We start from the raw sequence: 14,513 nt of genomic DNA, 5'->3' as shown, positions 1-14,513 counted from the left end.
ATATTGCCATCTAGCGGTGTTGCCAGATGTTTACACCACATTAATTACATCTGCCAGCAACACAAGGTGCAACACTGAAGGATACAAAGACGTTTTTCCAAAATACCTGATGTTCGTTTCAAAATAAAGAAAACAATGATTTAAAATGCGTGATTCCAGCTTCAGAGGAAGGTATAGCCTACATGTTAACACTGTATAGAAACTTAAATGAGAACTATAACACTAACATGGGGCATTCTGTTATAACTTTACACCTGAACCCATGCAAATACTTTAATTTACGTCACCATTTAAATCCCTGCTGCTACTTTTAGGTACAGAACACAGATATTTAAATAATTCGCTCTCACTAATGTTTAAAGCATAAAATCTTGACGATTTCACGCCGCTGGGCCTTTTCACCAAGCAATACTTCATTTCCCATCATGCTCCACCGTGAAGCTGTATCCGTGGTAACGGCGCTGGAAGTGGCGCGTAACTGTTGAAAAATAGTCACACACAAACTGAACAGGAGGGTTTATGTTAGACTTCGTCAACCTTAAAGAAACAACTCGAAGTGCTGTTTTCTGGTACAAACCGTGGCTGTGGGTCGTAAAAAGTGAGTTGTTATTGTTATTTAAGTTTTTAGGTAAATGTTTAGCTAGCGATAGCAAAAGTAGAGTTTAATGCTTGCTGATGCTAAAAGAGTTCAGAGGCTAGCTAAGTTTGTACATCGTCTGGATACATAGTGCGCATGTAGCTAACAGAACAGAGTGAAGCTATATGCTGAACATCTTTATGTGGTTTACACAGATGTCGTTTGTGAAAGTGGGCCGTCCACAACAGTACAACAAAGGAAAAAGGGCTGTTCGCCCAAAGAAGGCAGCAGCAGCCACCAAAAGAGAATGGGTGGTGAGTACCGACAGCTCTCTAATCTGATGATAATAATGCTCACCTTGTTACCTTTTCTCACTAAACTTAAATATACTTAAAAATGGCTATGACTTCCAGTGTTGCCATCCTCAGCCTTCACTTACTTTTTGGTAAACTGAGCATTTCTTTCAGAGCACTGTCAACGACCTATCTGTGCACAAGCTGACACCTGCAGAGATGGTAGGCTGTTCAATGGTTGACTTTTTTTGGTGTGATTTGTGTACTTCAGACTCATGTGTACTATGCATTGTAGTGCCACTTAAAATATAAAATGAAAATGAATGGAATCCAACCAATATGTCTGATGTCTGCTTGTTCTGCTTCAGAATCATCGCCATGAGATTCACAAGTCCCACAACAAGGCTGCAGCTCAGTGGGAGCTGAAGGAGAAAGCACTGAAACGTCGTTTCAGACATGCAGGGAGCCCCGCACCGCTGGACAGGACAAGCCTCAGCATCATCAGGGAGGTGTGTGTGTGTGTGTGTGTGTGATGATTCAGCTGTAAGTCAGGCTTGATGTTGTTTGATGTAAGGTGGATGAAGCATAGTTCCCTCCTGTTGCTGCAGGTTTTCTCTGATCAGCTGCTGCTACAGGATGTGGTGGCTCGTTCTGACAGAGCCATGGCTGTGGTCAAGGACCTGTTTGGAGACGCTCCACGCAGACAGACAGGTACCAAACAAACTGCTTTGTCATATAGATACTTAAAGGCAGAGATTATTAGAATTCATAAATATTGTGCTTTAAAGAATATATGTGACATGTGTGTTTCCACAGGGCATCCCAGTGTGACCATGGCTCCAAACTGTAACTCAGAACTGCCTGTTCTCCAGAGACCAGATCCTCCGACTCATCTATCACTCCTCAGCCAATCTGTAATGGATCAAGAGGTGTATCTTAGTGCTTTCATATCTGTGGTGTGCATAATTTTTATCTCTTCGTCTTTAGGGATGTGGCTGGATTTAACAATTTTAAATGTTAATTTTAGGCTCTTAATGAATTAGAAGCTTCAGAGGACGACCACATTGATGATAATGCTCATCCTTCTGGCAGTTCAGCATATTCCATTATCCAAAGGTACCATCCTCACCAAACCAGTGTGTACTCCCACAGTTAAAGAGAAGCTGATGTCATGTGATTCATACGGTTTTCTTAGCAGGAGTAATGTACAAAAAATGAAGGCGCAGTCTCTGGGTAGAGTGAACCAGCAACACAAAGTCCATCACCCTAATCCTCAGCAGGGGGATAATTTTCCTGTGACCCCCTGCTTATCAGGCAGAGCACCAGATCAAACGGGTAACTAAGTTATATTAGGTTATATTGATTGGAATAATCTACTATTAAAGGCTTACCAACCTGTCCCACTGTGTTTCAGCTCTGAATGCCACAGTGGCTGTTCAGCGTGTTCGGTCCAAGCAGAATCAGTTAGCGGAAGGCAAAAAAGAACCTTCTGCCCTGCTTTCTCAGGTTCTGAATCCCGACCTGCGTCCCAGCCCGTCGGGTAGAATCTGGAAATTTCACATATGCGCCGAAATGAAATATTTTATGCGAATAATGTCATCATATTTTTATGTTTCTTAGGAAGGGTCAGTAGTCGTAAGAGCAGATCGAGGAGGTGTGTTTCCCAGAGTTCAGAGCTGGATGGTTCCTCTGTCGCCTCTCTCAGTGCAGATCACTCCAGTCTGGGCCTGCTGCAGGCCATGCTGTGTCAGGTGGAAGCTGACTTAGACAGTCTTAGCCCTGACACAACACTAACACCAGCAAAGAGTCAAAAACAGCAAGGCCTCACTGGATTCTCTGTCGCATTGGTCTCTACCCTTGGTCGTCTAGTACACCTCCTGAAACAGGTATTTAAAAGACAAATGTCGACAACTTTGTTGATATTATATGTATATTTAACACCCATCATATGTGGGCAAGTCAAAAAAGGAATTAGACATGCTCATTAACATTTAAAAGCAATGAATGTTGTCTTTTTAGCTCAGTATAGTTGTGTTTGGCCCATTCTCAAGGTTAACAGATTTTCTGTCTGCTTGTATCAGAGAGAAGATGAAGCTGAGAAGGAGACTGAAACAAGGAAAAGACTGGAGGAAGAGGTGAAAGAGCAGCGTGGGTTAATTGATGCTCTCACTGCTGAAACCATGACTCTGAGAGAAGAGGCTGCTGCCCTGCAGGTAAGAGTTTATTGTCCTGCTTTTCTTATATAAACCGTGTTTTGTGGTTATTTAGCAGTGTTTCAAAGGGTGTTCTTCCTTTTCAGGCAGTGTTACAGCAGCGGACAGCAGAGCTGGAGCAGAAGCTGGACACGGTGGTGTTGGCGATGGGAGGGCTTGGAATTATGGGGGACTACATAAACCAAGGCAACAGCTCTGCAGGTTGCTACAGTCTGTGTGTGGATATAATCTGTGAATATGTGAAATAATTGGTTTAATAATTTGGTAAATTATGGGTTTGCAGTCCGTCGGTCTACTGAGCAGCTTCCTGAGCAAACACACGTTTCTGTTTCTCCTGCGGTCCTGCTCTCTCCACCCCGACAGGCAGACAACTGGCAACAAATTCCTCCCGGTAACAGTGTCCATCTTTTTGATTTATTCACATTTACAGTGTAAGGCCTAATTTTGTTCTTCACCCTCTTCCACAGTGACTCATTCTGTTCAGCTACATCAGCCATTTCGCCCCACGGATGTCCTGCGTTTCAATCAAGACGTCCAGTGTCATGGCTCGGCGTCCAGTCTCAGCAGTCTGCCACTCACCAGTGTGCCCTCCACCTCCTTGCAATCAGTGACCTCTGACCCTCTCTGCTCGCAGCTCTCTCCAGATGTAATGCTGGCTGAGATTGCTCAGCTGAGCAGACAGAATGAGCTGATCAGGGCACAGCTCAACCAGGCTAAGGTCCAGGCAGGGTCAAGCATTGGAGCATCGCTCAGCAGTGGCAGCGAACGGAGGTCAAGCTCTGGCAGCACACAGAGGCGCACACCTCAGAATATTGAAGCGAGGACGACGTCTGGGTCAAATAGCACAGGGAGTGTCACACCTCAGAGTGTCATAGACAGCAGCACAAGTAGACAGAACCAGAACCCTCCTGAGGAAGAGCAACGTAATCAACAGGTAAGATTTAATCTGCCATTAAAGCTGCATGTGGGATGGTAGGAGAACTTCAAAAACTCACACACACTTTTTAGACAGACAATATTCTGAGCCTGTGTCTTCTTTTTCTGCACCTTCCTGATAATCTGACACTCATTTTATAGTATTATAAACCTGGTTGTATGCAGTTAGGAGATGTGGCTGTTAGCACTCCTATTAGTCAGATATGTATAAGAGTGCATGTATAGCTCAATGCAACAAGGTTTCAGGATTTTGTTAGCTTCACTGTAATGATCTGTCCAGTGCATATCTGTCACATATGATTAAAAAACATAGATTTTCTGAATAGAGTTTGAAGCAAAGTACTCTACTCTCCACAACAAAAAACGTACAAACACTGTCAACGACAACAATGTGCAAGGATTTCCTGTCACTTACTTGCCACTACTTAGGTAGTATGCAACACTAATTTGAGTAACATAACTTTCTGTCATACTTGGGTTCTTGCAGTACTGTGTTGAGCCACTAGTCTGCGCCATCATTCAGATTTAGAGTGATGATTTGTTTTGTCCCTTCTTTTCAGGCATCATCTTCTAACAGCCTCAGTGTAAGCAGTGTGGAGCAGCGCCTCCTGGAGCTGAACAGGCAGAGTGCAGCAGCCAGAGGTCGACTGCTGGAGCTTATTGAGCAACAGAAGCAAAATGTTTCAGCCAAAGTGTCTCCCTCTGTCTCCCCTGTCCCCCCCTCTGCCTTCAGCCCACATGCAGCAGGTATGGTGTGGGAAGGTAGCATCTCTAATTTTGTTGATCACACACAACTGATAATCAGTCACCATCAAATGTATCATTTTCAGTTGGAGGAGGAAGCCTGGAGGCGTCACTGCTGCCTGAACAGGACGTCTGGTCACACAGCGGTGAGGGACGGTAAGCAGCTCGGCTGAATCAGAGGGACGTTCCACCATGAAGAACTGTTTTACTAACCAGCTGAGTTTCTGTGCTGCAGATCTGCTGGGTCTGATGTGTCTTCTCACAGTTTTGGGGGAGAAACCAGATATCGCAAAACACAGGTACACATGCACTTAAAACCTCTAAATTATATGGATGTAATGTGACTATTGTTCTTTATGCACAATAGGTGGAGAAGCAGAGGGAGCATGAGAGCTGGTTCGCCTTGTCTACTCATGTGAGATGACGAGATGAACGAAGAAACCCGAGGATGTTTATTTATTAAGCTGTGTTTTAGTGTTTTATTCACATTATTAAATGACTGAAATAAACTGTTTTTAATATCAAACCTCTGATTAAGTTCTGGCTTTGTTCTGTTGATCTGGTTGGTCATTGTGTCTGAGCGGCCATGTGGTGAAGTTGGAGTCCGTCAGTATTCCTCCAGCTTCATCAAATGTTTGAAGTGAGCATGCTCAAACCATGTGTCCATCAGTCTGCCTGTCTGTGTCCGGGCCTGTGGTTTGGTTTAGTTGTTCCATGTGTTTGGAGCATATTCGATAAAACTATGTCAGTATATTTGTGTCCTCTAAAAGGAGACAGAAGTTGCGTGCCAACAAACCATGAAGGAACAGAAAGAGGAGGAGAAAGAATCAGCCTCTTCATTGTGGTTTTCAGTAAAGTATGTAGCCTTGTGGTTATTTATGGTACACACTATGTATGCAGATAGACACATTTTATTTTCTCTGCTTTCTTCTGTCTCATGTCTCAAGTCTTTGTTTGTCCTGGGTCACTGTCAGAACGGTTTATTTTAAATGTGACTTACTGACCAAAGCACAAACGATTAAAGGGCTGCAGTGACCAGCACCAGTTTGAAATATGTCTTTGTACATTTCAAAGAATAGTATAAGATACTGTTAGGTTCATCTCCATAGCTCTCTAAATGTATACACAATACACTGTATGCCTCTAACCCCTTCAAATGTGTTGTGGCCAGCTGTTATACAGCAATTTCAGCACATAAAGTTTGTTGTATGTGTTTTATGTTTGTGTGTGTGCATGCAGAAGAAAATGGTGACAGTCCTAACTATTACTACACACCATGTACACCATGTTTCTCCTCTCTTCTTCAGTTTTCAAAGACAGGAAGTTGTTCATGTAGAGGAGCCACAGTTTGTGGCTTATGTGCAGCTTATTGGATGCTAAAAATTAAATCTGCACTGTAAGCAACACGTGCAATAATTTATATGTGCAATGATCCATGCAATGTTTGTACATAATTCCTCTCATCTTTTATTTTTATTGTACTATGTTCTATTTTATTCTATTTAACTCTTGCTCTGACTGTCGGTGTTGTATTGCTGCTGGTACCTGAATTTCCCTGAGGGATTAATAAAGTATATTCTATGAGCTATATTTACCAAACGTGTATTGTTTGGACTTACACATGCATTTTAGTATGAGGAGCACAGGTGGTACTGATCACATTGATGGTGGCTCTGTTTTAGTCCCTGTCAGTCATGATGATGTGTAATTTACACCTGTGCGGCTGTGTGATGAATGGAAGTAGTTTGTTTATGTTATGGTTTAAGATGTTTGAGTTTTTTGGGTCTGGTGACCATGAGGATTATGAGCACCTTCCAAACAGAGAGGGGGGGGGGGGGTCAGGCAGAGTCATGACATGCTAGTTAGACTTGTCGTAGGTATCAGTACTTATTATTGTCTTGATGCAGGAGTATCTTAAGATGATTCATTTCCATTCTGTGTTTGCTGTTCGTTTTAGGGTGGCGCTGGAGGACTAAGGAGAGCACTTGAGTTTTCCAGTCAGTCAGGAGAGCTGTGCGACCAGCAGAGAAGTCAAAAGGAGTAAATATTGCAGATAATAACAGGATGGAGGCATAAAGGCGCCAAGGACAGCAGCCGTAAACGTGGGGTCAGAGGTCATGGTGGAGATGCAGGGGGAGGCGGGCAGGGTTTATTGTGCCCAGCTTGGATAAGTGAAGGACGGGGTGAAAGGGGATTAACCCCACCCCAGTGCCCTTCAATACCCCCTCCTCCCCCACAGGGCCTGAGGATGGTTCCCATGTGACCACCACCACCTTCATAATGTGGGCCTCTCAGCAGCCTCACACACACACACACACACACACTTCTTTTTGTCTATACACACACATATATGTATTCACACATGCATCCTGTGGGTTATATGGAAGCCCAGCTGATATTAAGTTCTGGTTTAGAAATATAGCTGTGTGTGCAATGAGGCTGGAGAACTCACAATACAACACAATATGGAGGGGGTGTCTCAGCAGAATGGGGGAAGGGGGGGGGGGTCGCTTTCTTTACTCATTTAAATCTGCCCCCACTTCACCTCAGTGAAGGAGGCTGAAGTCACTCAGAAAAACACACACACTAAAGCTTGTGCACACAATGTTTGCTTTGATGGCGTCCGCAGTGATGTAGGTGTTGTTCAGTGGTTGTTGAGACTAAATAGGAACTACTTTGTGTCAATGAGTTTAAACCTTTTCTTATTTTAAACATTTTTCTGAGCTTTAATGAGGCACATTTATGCTCATGTTAATTTGTCTTTAAGGTTGTATAAATTATAATCTATTTTTATATATGCATGTATTCAGACCAATCATGTGTTTTTAATTCTTTTCCCTCACTTTCACCTGATTGTTGCAGTGCTGTCAACGTGCCACTAGAGGGCAATGTTAATGTGCTGCATCAGCTCAAGTTTGAGAGTACATGTTGTAGAAGTTTTCACTATTTTACTTTTTTCAAACACCATTATCAACAACTGCTGTTAAAAGAATGAAAGTTATGATGCAATTTATCAAACTGAAAAAGAGGAATGATTGATGATTGATGATGATTGATTATCTAAGCTGAGACGTTCAGTGTGATTTGCTGCAGGTGCACTTTATAGTTGTGTGTTGAATGATTGTTGCTGCCGTCTCTCCAGGAGCACCTTTAAAGTGTCTCAGCTCTTTACACGCTGTGTCGTGTGTGTGTTTACGTGAGCGTCTGCATGTGAGTGGGTGCCCATGTGTGCAGGAGAGCGCTCCACAGCTGTGTGAGGGTCTGATCTGAAGCCGGCTATTGCTTGCTGTGAAAATATTATTGCAAGTGTTTATTATTGCTTCAGTGTGAAACAGTGGGAGTGTTGTGTGTGCTGCATGGCTTGGTGGTGTATGGAGTGTTTTCATGTGTGGAGGGACAGTGATGGTGTGTGAAGTGTGTGTGTGTGGTGGAGGTGGTGGTGGTGGTGATAGGGGGGGTTCTCTCCCTTCTCCTCCTCTCTGTTTCCCACCGGCCAGCCCCCAGCCTGTGGCCCATTGCACCCTGGGTAATGGGGAGGCCTTTTGGAGTTGATTAGTTCCGGCTGGATCCCAGATAGAGTTCTGACAGGCAGGAGAAACGAGCTCTCAGCGTGACCCTCCACTTCCCCCACACACCCCTGTCTCAGGCACAATGGGCAAAGACTTTTTAAACAACTGCAGCTTTACTCTCCTCCACTGCACCCCCCACCACCACCATCACCCCTCGGTCCAAAAACTGGGGTTATTATTACTACATAAACTACATTACAGTGTAGCACAAATACAATCATAGCAGCTTCTGTTGTGTTTTGGTCTGTGCAGTCATGAAGATGAATGTTACAGATGCAGCGTGCTCAGTGTGTTGCGTACAGAGGTGGCTGCACACATCAGGATCAGCCTCAGTGCCATTGTGTTTGACAAACCATCACATCCACCATGTTGGACACCTGTGGCACAAACGGACGTCCATTAGACACATTCCTCAGCATCATTCACGCAACCCCCACCCCACCCTACAACCACCACAAGATCCTCTCTTTCTTCTCCTCTCCTTTTCTCTCTCTCTCTCTCTCCCTCTTTCTCCACACATAATTGATTAAGGGCCGTTTTCATAAATCAATTTGGGACGCACATCAGTCAGCCATGAATGGAGGAACCCCCCTCTGAGCGGTGGTATTAATCTACCTCAGCATGCCCTGCCACTCTCACTTACACACACACTAACACAAATCTGTATAGTTTGTTTTCTTTAGTTAAGGTTGTGGCCGTTGCAGGTCGCCAAAACATGAAAACTGCAAATGTTTTTTTGGAGTTCTGCAGACATTACAACCTAGAACAGACACATACACACAGTTTCCATTGAGTCTGAACAACGCTTACTGTTTTTTTTTTTAAGAAATTGGAGGCGCAGAGTTGGAGGACTGATGGTTACAGAGGATGACAAAGTTAGAGGCAAGCACACTATAAAAAAAGCTGGCAGGGAAAGAGGTCCAATTCTTTCCATATGTCTCTGCTGTACATCCCTAAACAAACAAATATGTTGTTTGTTCACTTAACAGTGTGTCTCTAAGGCGAATGAGTCTTACTGCTGTTTAGAATTACTGCTATTTAATTGTCATTATTATCAAGTGACTTCATCTCCCGTTCTTTCTCTGGCTGTGTCGGTTTCTCCCATTCAAAGCCGCTGTTTTGGATGTTTTGATATGAATGTAACCATGACACCGCCCATTCTTATTAGAAAAACCCATGCCAAGTTGCAATGGATTCTGGGAACATGAGCCTGCAACAGCTGCAAGTGATATGCCTGACTTTTCCCGCTCCTCTCAGTCTGGATTGTCTTACTCTCTTCCCTCTTTCTCCTGTTAAACTTTTCCTTCATCTTAATGTTTTGTTTATTGTTTAATATCTCCTTTGTGCCCCTGGATGTCCAGCTTCTCTTTGTTTCCTGTTCTTTTACCTTTCCTCCATCTTTCCACCCACCCCTCGCCCCACTGTCCCTCTCTCTCCGTGCTCCAGGGTGTTGGCTTTAGTGGTAGGGAAAGCTGCGTTGCCTTTAAAAACAGTTTGTCTTAATGAGAAGCGGGGGGTGCAGGCAGGAGAGAGGGGGTGGAGGGTCACAGCTGAAGCCAATTGCGTCCCTTTCCTGTCTGAGGCGCTGCAGGCCGGGGTCAAGCTCAGGGTCACGCTGGCCCGTCGCTCTGGCTGGGTCCTGGTGCCGGTTCTGAATTGCCGCCAGCATGTGTGTACAGGACAGCGTGTGTGTTTTTGTGCAAGTTAAGAGAAGAAGGGCAGGAGGCACATCTGTTTCTGATCCCCCCAGAAAGCCTTGCTCTCCGGACCTGGAGGTGCTGGCGTGCCTGTGGAGCCCTGAGAGGGAGAGGGAAGGGAGGAGAGGGCGAGTGAGCGGTCACACGCACACAGCATGTGTCGGGTGCGATGTGGCGTGTTTTCCTGCCACCTCCTCCTTCACATCCTCAAATATACCATTTTAAAATCTGTGCCAAAAGTCCTGAAAACATAGCTGGACGTACGAGAGGCACTCAGACAAGAGGAATGATACCGCTCTTATGTCTGTGTGTTAAATATGAAGCCACAGCCAGCAGGTGGTTAGCTTAACCTAGCCTGCAAAGTGGAAACAGATAGTTTAGCTCAGTCCGCTCACATGATCAAACGAGCTATGTAAGCTAAGCTAACTGGATGCTAGCTTTATATTTTCCATATTTATCATATGCAAATAAGAAAACCTTTAAACGTTTAGGTTATACATGCATGTCAATGAGAGTGTACTCAGGTGCAGTTTGCAACCTCTCCACTAGATGCCACTAAATCCTACACAAGGGTCCTTTAAGTCCTTTATACTCACCATCTGACAGCATTTAGTAAAGTGTGTATAGTTCAGCTCTTCACTGATGCTGTTTTAAACATATAAATCAGACTCATGGATGTGTTCTCTTTAATATGAGCACACTTTTATTTACACTTTCTTTACTCCAAGTGCAGCTCAGTGTATCTGCTGTTGTGGGTGAATATAGAATAAAGTTGAACTATGTCTGGCTGTGACCTTCCTGCTGGCAGGCTGCAGCTGAGGTCAGCAGCTGCTCTTTGTTTCTGTTAGCTAAGAAATTAGGTTTTCTTTTATTCCACTTGATGAAACTTGCAGGCACTCTGCACTTTCTATTCACTCCCTCAGCTCCTCTTCTCTGATGACATACACCGCACAGTGTCTCTCCATTTCAGCCACATATGTACTATGCTTCAGTAAAATGGCACACACATTACACAGTTTTTAACCCACAGCTCCTTTCTCCTCTCTCCTAGCCCCCTTCACCTCTCCTCCTCCTCTTCCTGCTCCTTCCTCATCGGCGTGGAGAAGGTAAGACTGAGATGAAACGCTGCGTCAGTCTTTGAACAGAGCCCGTAAAACAGGCACATATTAACGAGCATGACTAACAAGCTGCAGGAACCGCATAGCTGGATCACACTACACACACACACACACTTACATCATGTCTCCTCCATGATATAGTTTCTTTCTCGTCGGTTCTCAGTGACAGCTTTTTACATTTTCCACACACATTTCATTTCATGCTTGACATGAACCAGACTTGTTTTTTTTTCAGAGTTGTGTCAAAGAATAATCCCAGTACATTTCAACCTGGTCTTTATTTTTGCACTTCTCTGCTGCTTGTGACAAAAGACAAGAACCATTATAGGATGTTAGGAACATCTCACAGGTTGTAAACAAGCTAAACCATCATAAGCACTTTGTCTGAAGGTGAAACTGAAAGTGATCTCACAGTCAGAGGGTTGATTATTATCAGCCAGCACATTAGGGCAGAGGAGGCATGCGGACCGGGGGGGCACTGTGTGATGCTGGGGGCCATGCAGGTGGACACTGCAAGCCAAAAAACAAATCCTGGCCTGTTGTGTCTCCTGTATGGGCAACAAAAAAAAATGGATGAACACAACTCTCACTGCACTCAGGAGTTCTGCAGCTTAGCCCGTTAGACATTGTGTGACTGCACTGTGTCATTATGACTCCTCTTTTCTTTGCTACTGTTGCACCATGTTTTTGCATTTATCCCATAATTGTCGCTTGTGGCCACGGTGGCTGCCGGTCGGCTAAAGATACATAGTCAAGATTTACTGTATGTCCTCACTGCTCTGACCTAAAGTACTTTGTACTCAGACATGTTGGCTTTATTCTCTTGCTGAGAGTCACAGGGTAAAGATACATACTGCTCTCATGTTAGAATCATATACAGTCTATGTTTTAGAAAGTAATTATAGAGCGATACCCAGCAGCGTGGCTCAACATACGGACTGTAGGCTAACAGGGAAATCAGCTCGCCTGATTTTTTTTGCAATACTGCTCAAACATAGATCATTTAACTCCTCTCTGTGCAAATTTATGAGCTCTGACTCCTCTAATGGGCAGCTACCATGAAAGTGGATTGAAAGGTGGATCTTCAGCACCAAGCTACCAGAATAAAGTGAATAAGCACAGTAAACATAACATGTCTTGTTGTCACAGGATTTATTAAGCAGCCACTTTGGTTGCTAGCTGTGCTGTGGCTTCATAATTAACCGACTTTTCTTCTGTTTCTCTTGGTTCTTCTCCGTGCTATGACATCCTCTGCACTCTCGCTCCACTTCACAGTTCCAGACTCTGGACTCGGCACACCTGAGCCAATAAAGTGCCCTGTTTTGCCAGGAAAACCTACTTCATTCTGTCTCTGCCCTCCAATTGAGTCCCAGAGGCCTTAACAACTGCCCCATACTTAACTTCTTCCAAACCCCTGAACACCACCATGTCCACCATCCACCCGCCCACCCCCAATCGCTTCTTCTGTTCCCTCTCTGACTTCATCCCTGAGGGCCTTAAGCCGCCAAGCACTAACTCCTCCCCCTCCTCCTCCACCCTGCTCCCGCTCTCCCCCTCCAGGCTACTCCAGAGAGGTTCTTTACAGCCCTGTCATCCCAGCCAGAGCAGTAAAAAACACATCTGGAATCACACTCTACGTTTCTACGCTCTCACCCCGTGTTTAAGAAGCCCTCCCTCCTCACTCCCTTGCCCTTGCCTGCCTAACCCTCCCCCTTTCCCTCTCTCCCCTCCCTCTCACACACACTGGCGAGGGCCACGCCGCAGGAAAAACACTCCTATAACGAGCTACAAACACTGAAATAACACTGTTACCCTAAGTGAGATGTTTCTAATGAGGAGCGTGTTATAGGGGCACACATTCTGGTAGGAGAGGGTGGACACAGTGAAACAATACGCAGGCATGTTGGATTTGCCTGTATTCATCCGCCCACACACAGGCTGAGGCCATTTTGGATCTTGGTCAGTTTCCTTCCCCGCCTGTATTCTTTCATAAGTGGAGTTTGTCGTATGACCCCGTGTTCACTCCTTTCAGCTTTTGTGTGAGAAAGTGTCTTCTGGTCTGAAGCGTGACTATATATACATTTAATATGGGCCTGTGCGGTGTGGTAATGGGCAGTTGGGCTCTGCTATGGTACAGGGAGGAAATGTCAGCAACAGATATGGAGCTAAGAGAGCGCAGAGGAAACAAATTGATTCCCTTAAATGGCCACCTCATCTGCTCTGATTGAGAAACTGGATCCCACTGGCTCCAGTGATGGAGAATAAGAGCTCAAGAAATCATCTCTCCTCACTCTTACCTTTTTTTTGCTGTTGAACTTAATCAGGATTAGAAAAAGGGGAATGATTGAGGAGGCTGAAACTTTAACTCCTCCTCTTTCCCATTCTCAGAGGCGAAGTTTTAGAAATGTGACGAATAACTCCGCCAGGGGATTGGCTTTCATTTGGAGCTGAGAACCTTTCTAACCAAGACCATGTGCCACTTCTGGGCTGGTTTGTGTGTATGCATGTATGTATGTTGGTGTGTGTCAGAAGGAGACGGAGGGTCAGGTTTCGGAGCTGAGGGGAGGTGCTCGTTGCTGTAAAGCAGAGAGAGCAGTGCTGCGGTAGGTAAATAGGGCCCTGACCCAGGCCTGCCCGTGGAACGCTCTCTTCTCCCTCTGCCAGAATCTTTTTTGTTTTGTTTTTGTGTTTTTTGCTTTCGTCGTCTTCTGCCAGACTTAAAGGGAGGGGTGGAGTTTAGATGTAGGGAGAATGTGTGTGTGTGTGTGTGTGTGGAGGGGGTGGGGGGCTATTAACGAGCACCATCGTTTTTCTAATTAGTGCTTTGGGGAATATTTTCTTAAGGACTGTTGAACGTCCCTGTGGAGCTTTTTGTGGGCTGAATTGTGTGTGAGTGTGTGTGTGTGTGCACACGTGTGTGAGTCTCAACCTGTGCACATGTGTACAGTGTGTGTGTGTGTGTGTGTGTGTGTGTACAGTTCTATCAACTATCTCTCACACACACACATTTGTCACATCCTGAAGGTAAGGATGGACACCTACGTACACACACACACACACACACACACTCTGCATTTTAGTTCATTAAATCGAGGGGTTTCAGATCCTCTCTCCTTCCTGTGTTCTCAGAACTCAAGAGCAAAGGAAACTTTCCTTTTTCTTTTCTTCTCTCTCAAAACTTTCTTTTCTCTTTTCTTCCCTCTTCTGCTGTTTCTTTTCAGCGACTCTGCTCCTCTCGTCCTCCCTTTGATCCCCCTCCTCTCTCTCTCTCTCTCTCTCTCTCTCTCTCTCCCGTCCACCCCTCCACCCCTCCCAGGGCCTCCAGCCAGCTCACTGGAGCGGTTTCCTGAGTCTGCCCAGATTAAT

At 44.9% G+C, this 14,513-nt stretch overlaps 1 protein-coding gene across 4 annotated transcripts; it reads left to right on the top strand.

The window, feature by feature from the left end:
* The first annotated feature begins 473 nt into the window (after positions 1-473).
* Positions 474-5,289, top strand: spice1 (spindle and centriole associated protein 1). 4 transcript variants are annotated; one of them, XM_028433110.1, is made up of 18 exons: positions 474-598; positions 793-891; positions 1,045-1,092; positions 1,239-1,379; positions 1,479-1,581; positions 1,687-1,799; positions 1,898-1,986; positions 2,069-2,205; positions 2,285-2,410; positions 2,491-2,756; positions 2,952-3,083; positions 3,170-3,284; positions 3,367-3,474; positions 3,551-4,017; positions 4,580-4,766; positions 4,850-4,919; positions 4,999-5,062; positions 5,131-5,289. In XM_028433110.1, the coding sequence occupies exons 2-18, from the start codon at positions 793-795 to the stop codon at positions 5,185-5,187; spliced, it is 2,322 nt and encodes a 773-aa protein (XP_028288911.1). In that variant the 5' UTR covers positions 474-598; the 3' UTR covers positions 5,188-5,289. The 4 variants fall into 4 exon arrangements, with proteins under 4 accessions (XP_028288911.1, XP_028288909.1, XP_028288910.1 ...); XM_028433108.1 differs by having other exon boundaries at positions 3,170-3,293; XM_028433109.1 differs by having other exon boundaries at positions 2,066-2,205.
* Positions 5,290-14,513: the final 9,224 nt, after the last annotated feature.

The sequence above is a fragment of the Parambassis ranga genome, chromosome 20 (assembly GCF_900634625.1).
Source record: "Parambassis ranga chromosome 20, fParRan2.1, whole genome shotgun sequence".
Taxonomy (NCBI): domain Eukaryota; kingdom Metazoa; phylum Chordata; class Actinopteri; family Ambassidae; genus Parambassis; species Parambassis ranga.
Note: the sequence above shows the minus strand (reverse complement) of the source record. Positions and strands in the feature narration are given on the sequence as shown.